The sequence below is a fragment of the Schistocerca serialis genome, chromosome 4 (assembly GCF_023864345.2).
Source record: "Schistocerca serialis cubense isolate TAMUIC-IGC-003099 chromosome 4, iqSchSeri2.2, whole genome shotgun sequence".
Lineage (NCBI taxonomy): Eukaryota > Metazoa > Arthropoda > Insecta > Orthoptera > Acrididae > Schistocerca > Schistocerca serialis.
Genome location: NC_064641.1, coordinates 715,993,171 through 716,002,654, shown reverse-complemented (window position 1 = coordinate 716,002,654; position 9,484 = coordinate 715,993,171). Strand labels below are relative to the sequence as shown.

The 9,484-nt window shown below is 40.1% G+C and overlaps 1 protein-coding gene across 1 annotated transcript in view; it reads left to right on the top strand.

Annotated features, from left to right (window-relative positions):
• The first annotated feature begins 545 nt into the window (after positions 1-545).
• The window catches only part of LOC126473234 (condensin-2 complex subunit D3-like), a 156,028-nt gene continuing 147,089 nt past the window's right edge, over positions 546-9,484 (top strand). The window contains exon 1 of the mRNA XM_050100148.1: positions 546-2,640. Coding sequence (XP_049956105.1) covers positions 685-2,640 — 1,956 coding nt within the window. The 5' untranslated portion in view covers positions 546-684. The remainder of the gene's footprint in view (positions 2,641-9,484) is intronic.

The following is a 9,484-nucleotide window of genomic DNA, read 5'->3' as shown; positions in this document are numbered from 1 at the left end:
ACAGCGTAAGCCTGTAGTGCCACCTCCCTTCTTTTTTCACCGCCATGGTGACACCAGTGATACTGTACACAGTATTGCCAGTATGATTTCTGTGCGCTCATCAGAGGCACCAGCATTTGGCCAGCAGTACAGCTATAAAAAAAGCTGCCTCGATACTAAAGGCAGAGAGCACGTACGTAGCAGAGACAGGGTTAAACCACAGTTTAGTGTTTAAACGAGATGAAACCTGACAAAGCACGATTGAAAAGGTCTGTGTATTTACATGTGAGTGAAAATCGGTTTTGGGAGAGAAAATGTGGTAACTAGAACTACATATCACTATTTTGCAGTGTTTAGACGACGAACCAAAGTTTCTATTGGGAAATCCGTTTGCTAAATCCGGTTTTGGGAGCCACAAGTAATCATAGAGCAAATGTCCGCGGCGTTCCTTCATATGACTTCGATAGCTAGAATCGATTTGTATCAAAGTAATCAAGCATAGTTAAGTATCTGTGTCACCTAATATCTCTGCTCCGTATAGTTTGTATTTTGAATTTGTTGACGTTGTGTGTTGTTTACTGTGTAGAATTAGTGACTGTTTTAGCAAAATTCCACGATTGTATTGATCTTCAGTTTAACATTGCTTCTGCTGTTATTTGAAATGGCAAGGCGTTTGTGAGTGACCGAGTAGTTTTTACTGACATTATGGATGTTGTTACTAGTTTGAGCCTTTTGGAACTTGACAAAGTTGATTCGAGCTGGGCGGAGACAGTCTGGAGCGATGAGTTTTGTGGTGTTGAAGATCTACCTATTGAATACCAGATGCATCTTGTTGATGCTGATACGGAAATTATTATGGAGACAGCCATAAGAGCAGTGAAAGAGGATTTGCAGAATGCATCACGTAGAACTTCTGCAAATCCAATAGCAAGCACATCCCGTGATAATCCGAGACAACAAGACGATTCCATAAGTTGGGAGCATCTGATAGCGAATAACATAAACCACAAAGAGCTGCTAGCTATTTTGTGTTATTTTGTACACAATGGTCAAGACTTTTCGAAAGATCTCACCTTGACAAAGCTGTGCCTGAAGTCTGCTAGGCTGTACTTTGCATTGCTTGCTATCCCCGGTAGTAGTGCTTTTCTTATTTATCATCCAAATCTATACAGAAAAGCTTTAGATGTGCTTGATATTGCGCGAAAGCTTATGAAATCTAACAAAAACAAGCAACGCCCGAAAAATAGAGGAAGGCAGAAGAATGCTAGGAGTAAGAAGCAAGGGGATTCTGATGAAGATGATGATGATGACATGGATAGTGGTACCCTTCCTGCAGAAGACGTGAATGTATTGATTAGTGAATTGAATTTAGTGCTTCTGGATTTGATAGTGTTTTCCGAAAGATTTTCACTAAAAATGGATGATGCGCTATTGCAAACAATATTGCATTTAATTGAAGTAACTAAATTGGAAGTGTTTCCGAGGAATGATTTTTCTTCGGTATCGAAACAAATGACAATAGTTTCACTGGTAGGCAATGCTTTTGTAGCTTTATATTCCCTGTGTACTCCAAACCATGGCAAAATTGACGTGACAGTAAAATTGATAATGGAGAATCTTTTGCCATGTGTATTAATGACAGATAGTTCCAGAGATGGTCCAAACACTCTGAGACAAACGATTTCGTTTATACAGTATATGTTAAAAGCACTACCAGAAGGTACTTGTGAAGGTATCTACATTCTTGTACAGCATCTATGTGCACATATCACAGACCGAGCAGAGTTTCGACAGAAAGGATCCCAAAGTGTTGTTGAGATACTCCGCTTTATGCCAATTGATTTATACACAAGATTTGTGAAGTGGTTTTTTAAATTTGCACATGCATCAAAAGCTTCTCATCGATTATTCGCACTTGATGTTATCTCAAAACTGTTGCAAGAAAGGGAGAGAACAGAACTGACACAAAGTTTTATTCATTGTTCATCACAGAACAGTTCGACAAATATTTCCTTAAATTTACAGAATATGAGTAGTGGTATTAACATGGAAGTGAATTGCCCTAGTGAAAATGTGTCAGTCATAGACTCAAACAGTGTGAACCAGTGCGAGTCATCTGTTCAGAACTGCAGTGATCCTTCTCTTCAAAGTGTAGATGCTTCCTTGCAAATTGGTGTTAATGTGAATGCAGATAGCACGCAGAACTCAGATATTGTGGATGAAAATGTATCACTGAATGCAAATAAATCGCCGTCTGTGTCTCATAAATATGTCCTGGGCACTGTTTTTTCAAGATGCCAGGATTTATCGGGAACAGTACGGACCAAGGCGCTTTCTGTTTTAGCAGATTGTATTAATTCAAACAACAGTGATATTCAAAAGATAATGCAAGCTGTTTTTGTTTTGCCTTATGAGAATGTCCCTGAAATCTCCTGTGTAATAACTGCTGAGAACAGTCTCCTGAACCACAAAAAATTTATGAAATTTATAGAAGGTGATTCAACCACAGACTTTAATCCAATTCCAAAAGCAGAAGCTGTCTTAAGTGAAATGTTTCAAAGGGCAGCAGAAGATAAAGTATTTGTACGCAAAGCAGCATTCCAAGTTATGGACAGCATCATGAAACTTAACCGTCAGTGGGTGCTAAATGACATTTTGCAGGTACAGTTCAATATCACCTTCAAAATCATAATTGCTTTTGCAGAATCATCAGTTAATGTGCAAAAAATTATAAGTAACAGCTGTTACAATTCTTGCATCAATATACAACTGTTAAAATGTGTATATGTAATGTGTTGAAAGTTGACAGCAGATATGGGTTCCATATCCTCTATTTCTGAGTTTTATTCACTTGTTCATGATTTTCTTCAGATAATGCCCTGCAGCAGGCATGGATCTCAGGAACTTCATGGAAACTAAAATTTGGCATGGGCTTTCTTTTTAAAAACTTTAATCTGCCATGAAGAAACTAAGCCTTCTAAATGGCTTTTGTTGGTGTGTTTGAATGAGGAGCCTCTCATAATTGGGAAATACAGAAGCATCCAATTCCACCCATCTGCTTTGACCCATGACGCCACAAATATGACGAAAACGACCATACGCCATGACTCCAATATGATGCCTATGATGTCATTACATAAACATGACAACAAACACAAAAATACATTTAGAAACCAACCCACACACGCGTTCCACAAAAAAACCTAATGACACTAACTGGACAAGCACGGGAAATTGGGGGTTTTTGGGTGGGGCCAAAGTAAATATAAACAAATTTATACACATACCACCATACCAAACCAACAAAACAACGAAAAAAACCGACAACAAAAAATTCCCCATATTCCACTAAACACAATGTCCTCTGAAATCGGACACTTCCCTTGAACTATAAAGCTCAACAGCAGCTCCCGATCCCACAAATTGGAATCGAACACTTCCCTTGACCTATATAGCTAAACATTAACTCCCGATCCCAGAAATTGGAATCGAACACTACTCTTGACCTATATAGCTCAACATCATCTCCCGATCCCACATATTGGAATCGAACACTTCCCTTGAGCTATATAGCTCAGCAGCAGCTCCCGATCCCACAAATTGGTATCGAACACTTCGCTTGACCTATATAGCTCTACAGCAGCTCCCCACAAATTGGAATTGAACATTTCCCTTGACGTATATAGCTCAACATCAGCTCCTGATCCCACACCTTGGAATTGAACACTTCCCTTGACCTATATAGTTCAACAGCAACTCCCGATACCAGAATAGCCACCACAAATTGGAATCGAACACTTCCCTTGACCTGTATAGCTCAACAGCAACTCCTGATACCAGAACAGCCACAACCACACATTGTAATGGAACACTTCCCTTGACCCCAATACACTGTAAATACACTAAGAACAAAAAAAGTAAAAACTTACCACAACAAAGTTCGGCGCCGCAACCTACGTCGGTCATCGCAATCACATACACGCACACACCCAGCCGCAAACACACACACACCCGTACATACACATACCCACACGCAACCACAAACCAATGAAAAAATACAAAACCAAAAGGAGGACCCAACCCACCCACACTCCAAACCAACCATCCCCTCACCCCAAAATAAAATATCCATAAACAATAACCAAACGCAAAATAAAAAAAATCTCAATCACCCACTACAACTCAACAAAAACTGCAACAAAATAGATCCTCCACAACTAAATCACAAATCAACACACTTCCCCCCCCCCCCCCCTGCAGCACACATTGTACCAACAACTAAACCCCCCCCCCCCCCCCTCCGAGCCGCACCAACTTACCCAAACCACTTAAACTAATCACCTTCGGCCTGTACAACTGGAAAAAACAATAGCCCTCAGGGATGCTCTTCCACCAACAGTACTCATTGAAATGAGACTGAAGGTTAGAAGAGCGCCTCTTCCCCCTCCCAAGAACTGACTTAATGCCCCCCCCCCTTCCACCCCCCCCCATATCCCCTCTATAGTATTCATACAAGCCCCTGTCTCATAATTTTTAAACTCTAAACTATGGTTAACAACTAAATGATTGTACCCCCTCTCACCCAACCTCCTATAAGAAGAAAAAGCATTGGAAACTGCAGTGGAACCCAGTTCTATAAACTCCTCAATTAACCCCACTAATTCTGCCTTAGACTGCCCCTCCACAACCCTAAAAACACATTCTGAACACCCACCCCCTGGTACAACAGCCCCCCACACCCAGAGACCAACCACAGACTTACCCCTCCCATACTTCCTTTTCCCAAACTGCGACTTGTCCACCACAACCCCAGGCCCACCCAACAAAAACCAGTCAAGCACACTCCTCTCTCTCACACCAGTCTCTTGCGTGCAAAACCTTTGAGAGGGTCTATAACAAAAGTAATACGTCAACAACATAATCTCGCGCATGCCCAACCTAAACTTCTCGAACCAGGAACTGTGACGTATGGAGTGCCATAGGTTATCCCTACAGCACCGCCACATATAACTGTCCCTGGTCCAAGATGCTGGAACTTTTGCGAGTGTCATTTCGTCCCCACATACAGCGCACTTAAACACCTCCGCAATCAACCCAAAAAGCTGTAGAAATTTGATCAGCTCCAACTGAATCACGCCCATCATAGCGTGGAGTTGCACACTATTTATTTTATCGGTCATATCCATACCTAACAAGAGCAGCAACAAATTAATTTACTCAAATTAACACACGACCTACAGCGAACAGCACTACAATAACTTTCACACAAAAACACTAAATCGTTAACTCACTGCAACCAATTCGGCTCCAAACACAGCCAAAACAAGAACCAGCCACAAGAATCAGTAACACCAAACTGAACCCAGTACGCCACACAATTCGAAACTGCTAAACACACCACCAGAGGGCACCACGAACTGCAACTCAATGACACCTACAAACATGCCATACTCACAAACCAAATTCCGCACTGTCATGACGTCACACACCACAACAGCCTTAGTACCTACTTATTTTAATTAAAAATGCACCACAAAAAATTTTCAGATCACTACTCATCCACTTTCAGAAATGTCTAAATTTCTAGAAAATTCATAGTAAAAGGTGTTTGATGTCTGATTAGGAGAATAGCAAGAAGTTCAAACATGACATAGGATACATCCCCCTTGTCACTTTGAACTCCTTCGTGGCTAACATAAATTTAATTTAAAATAAAATTTTTAAAAAATGCCAGTCTTAGTTTCCCATGGAATTATCAACTTGTATACTATACACTGAAGTGACAAAAGTCGTGGGATAGCGATATGCACATAGGCCTACAATGGCAGTAGTATCATATACGCATAGTATGAGAGGGCAGTGCATTGGCAGAGTTGTCATTTGTATGCAGGTGATTCATGTGAAAAGGTTCCCAGTGTGATTATGGTCACACAATGGGACTTAACGGATGTTTGGAAATTGTTAGGAACTTCAATATTCTGAGATCCACAGTGTCAAAAGTTGCCGAGAATACCAAATTTCAGGCATTAAATTTCGCCACAGACATTGCGGCACCTGACAATCTTCTCTTAACACTGAGAGCAGGACATATGCGTAGAGTTGTCAATGATAACAGATAAACAACACTGCATGAAATAACTGCAGAAATCAGTGTGGGATGTAAGATGAATGCATCTGTTAGGACAGTACGATAAAATGTGGCATAAATGGGCTATGGCAGCAGACAACCAACATTAGTGCCTCTGCTAACAGCATTACATCACCTGCAGCACCTCTCCTGGGCTCATGACCATATCGGTGGTATCCTAGACAACTGGAAAACTGTGGTCTGGTCAGATGAGTTCCGATTTCAGTTGGTAAGAGATGAAGGTAGGGTTCGATTGTGATGCATACCCCATGAAATGATGGACCGAAGTTGTCAACAAGGCACTGAGCAAGCAACTGGTGGCTCCATAATGATGTGTTTACATGGAGTGGACTGGCTCCTCTGGTCCAACTGAACCAATCATTGACTAGAAATGTTTATGGTCGGCTACTTGGAAGGCATTTGCAGCCGTTCATGGACTTTATGTTCCCAAATAATGATCAAATTTTTATTGATGACAGTGCACCATTCCACAGGGCTATATTTGTTTGCAGTTGGTTTGAAGAACATTCTGGACAATTTGAATGAATGATTTGGCTACCCATCTCACCCGACATGAATCCCATTGAACATTTATGGGACATAATCGAAAGGTCAGTTTGTGCACAGAATCCTGCTTCAGCCACTCTTTCACAATTATGGGCACTATAGAGGCAGCATGGCTCAATATTTCTGCAGTGGACTTTCAGCAACTTGTTGAGTCCATGCCACATCAAGTTGCTGCCTTACGCCAGGCAAAAGAGATCCGAGACAATATTAGGAGATATCCCATGACTTTTGTGACCTCAGTGTATATTAGTTGTGCAGAAATATAACATCATTTATGTTGGATAGATGTATTCATAATAAAAAGACGCCTTAATTTTGATGTAGATATTGAAGAATGACAAATGATGGCTCGTTACATAAACAGTTGTAAGAGAATTTATTTCAGGCTTATATGTTATGCCAGACATTACTTATTCCATCTTGTAAATATTCTGAAAATAGTTACTGGGAGAAGGCTGTTTCTTGCTGTAACTGTCATATCTTTCTAGCATTTGTTTATTAGTTTCTTTTTATTGGCTTTAGGTAAACATACCATACACATTTTTACGTAAGCAATACATATAGATCCTGATCTCTTTTCAGAGAATAGTGGATGGATATTCAGAATGTACAGCAAGTGGTGACAGATCAAAGCAACTCATCAGAGTTAATGACCAGAAACAGTGGTTCTTTAGATCGTTGAAGGGAGGGGGGGGGGGGACTGTTGGCTAAGCTGTGGACTCAAACAAGGCCCAGGCATGATTGTTTTAAGGCTTCTTTCCTTTTCTGAAGTTACATTGTTAAGTTTGAGATAGTAGGTAGTTGAATTCCAGCAACCATATCAGTTGTGTTTTAACTATCCATTCCAGAGTTATGATAATGATGGGGCATAGGAAATTGTATCCACAAGACATATTACAATTGGACTTTTTCCGTGTTTGAGTATGGACACAATGATTTCATTGGCATAGACTCCAAGACCACACTTAATCAAGGATGCATAGGCCTAACAATCTCGTATGAGTTAAAAAATCAAGAGTGGAAATGGAAAGTGTTCTAAGAGCCAAATCTGACATTTTTCAGGAGAATTAAAAACCAATTTATCTTTTTTGGTATGTAAATTCTTTGTATCTAAAACAAATTGAGAAGACACACTGATGCTGTGTAACTGTGCTGATCACTGCATCACTGTGAAGAATAGTGAGACAAATTAGAAAATAAATACTTCATTGAGGATGTTCAGAGTGCCATACCAGAAAACAGACTGTTTGGAAATGCCAGTGAAACATTTTTTGCTCAGTTTGTTCTTGCAAAGAGGAACTAGTCACTGTTAATAACTCTATTTCTGTACACAAATGGCACTGTTACAAGTTTTGAACCAACAGGTTCATCTTCAGATAGCTGTTCAATGTTATATTACATTTGTGTTGTTTACGTTAGTTGCTGGGTCATTCCATGTCAAGTCATCCAGGCCATGACACTCATTATCTAGTTGTGAACTGTGATTTTGTGTACTGCTTTTGTATCTAATATCATGAACTTCTGCCAATTTGTATTGCTTTATGTACATTCTGTCGGTAGCAATTGCTGAAAGATTGATGCAATGCGTTACTTCAAAGCAACCTGTAAAAATTTGAAAATTGGCTGCAGTTTTTAAACAGAAAATGGTGTGCTGATAGTTTTTCCCTAAATATCCTTTCGGGCATTTAGTTTCTGAAAACATGTTAGAATTAGACATTTAGTTTCTGAAAACATGTTGTTGTTGTTGTGGTCTTCAGTCCTGAGACTGGTTTGATGCAGCTCTCCATGCTACTCTATCCTGTGCAAGCTTCTTCATCTCCCAGTACCTACTGCAACCTACATCCTTCTGAATCTGCTTAGTGTATTCATCTCTTGGTCTCCCTCTATGATTTTTACACTCCACGCTGCCCTCCAATACTAAATTGGTGATCCCTTGATGCCTCAGAACATGTCCTACCAACCGATCCCTTCTTCTGGTCAAGTTGTGCCACAAACTTCTTTTCTCCCCAATCCTATTCAGTACTTCCTCATTAGTTATGTGATCTACCCATCTAATCTTCAGCATTCTTCTGTAGCACCACATTTAGAAAGCTTCTATTCTCTTCTTGTCCAAACTATTTATTGTCCACGTTTCACTTCCATACATGGCTACACTCCATACAAATACTTTCAGAAATGACTTCCTGACACTTAAATCTATACTCGATGTTAACAAATTTCTCTTCTTGAGAAACGCTTTCCTTGCCATTGCCAGTCTACATTTTATATCCTCTCTACTTCGACCATCATCAGTTATTTTGCTCCCCAAATAGCAAGACTCCTTTACTACTTTAAGTGTCTCATTTCCTAATCTAATTCCCTCAGCATCACCTGACTTAATTCGACTACATTCCATTATCCTCATTTTGCTTTTGTTGATGTTCATCTTATATCCTCCTTTCAAGACGGTATCCATTCCGTTCAACTGCTCTTCCAAGTCCTTTGCTGTCTCTGACAGAATTACAATGTCATCGGCAAACCTCAAAGTTTTTATTTCTTCTCCATGGATTTTAATACCTACTCCGAATTTTTCTTTTGTTTCCTTTACTGTTTGCTCAATATACAGATTGAATAACATCGGGGAGAGGCTACATCCCTGTCTTACTCCCTTCTCAACCACTGCTTCCCTTTCATGTCCCTCGACTCTTATAACTGCCATCTGGTTTCTGTACAAATTGTAAATAGCCTTTCGCTCCCTGTATTTTACCCCTGCCACCTTCAGAATTTGAAAGAGAGTATTCCAGTCAACATTGTCAAAAGCTTTCTCTAAGT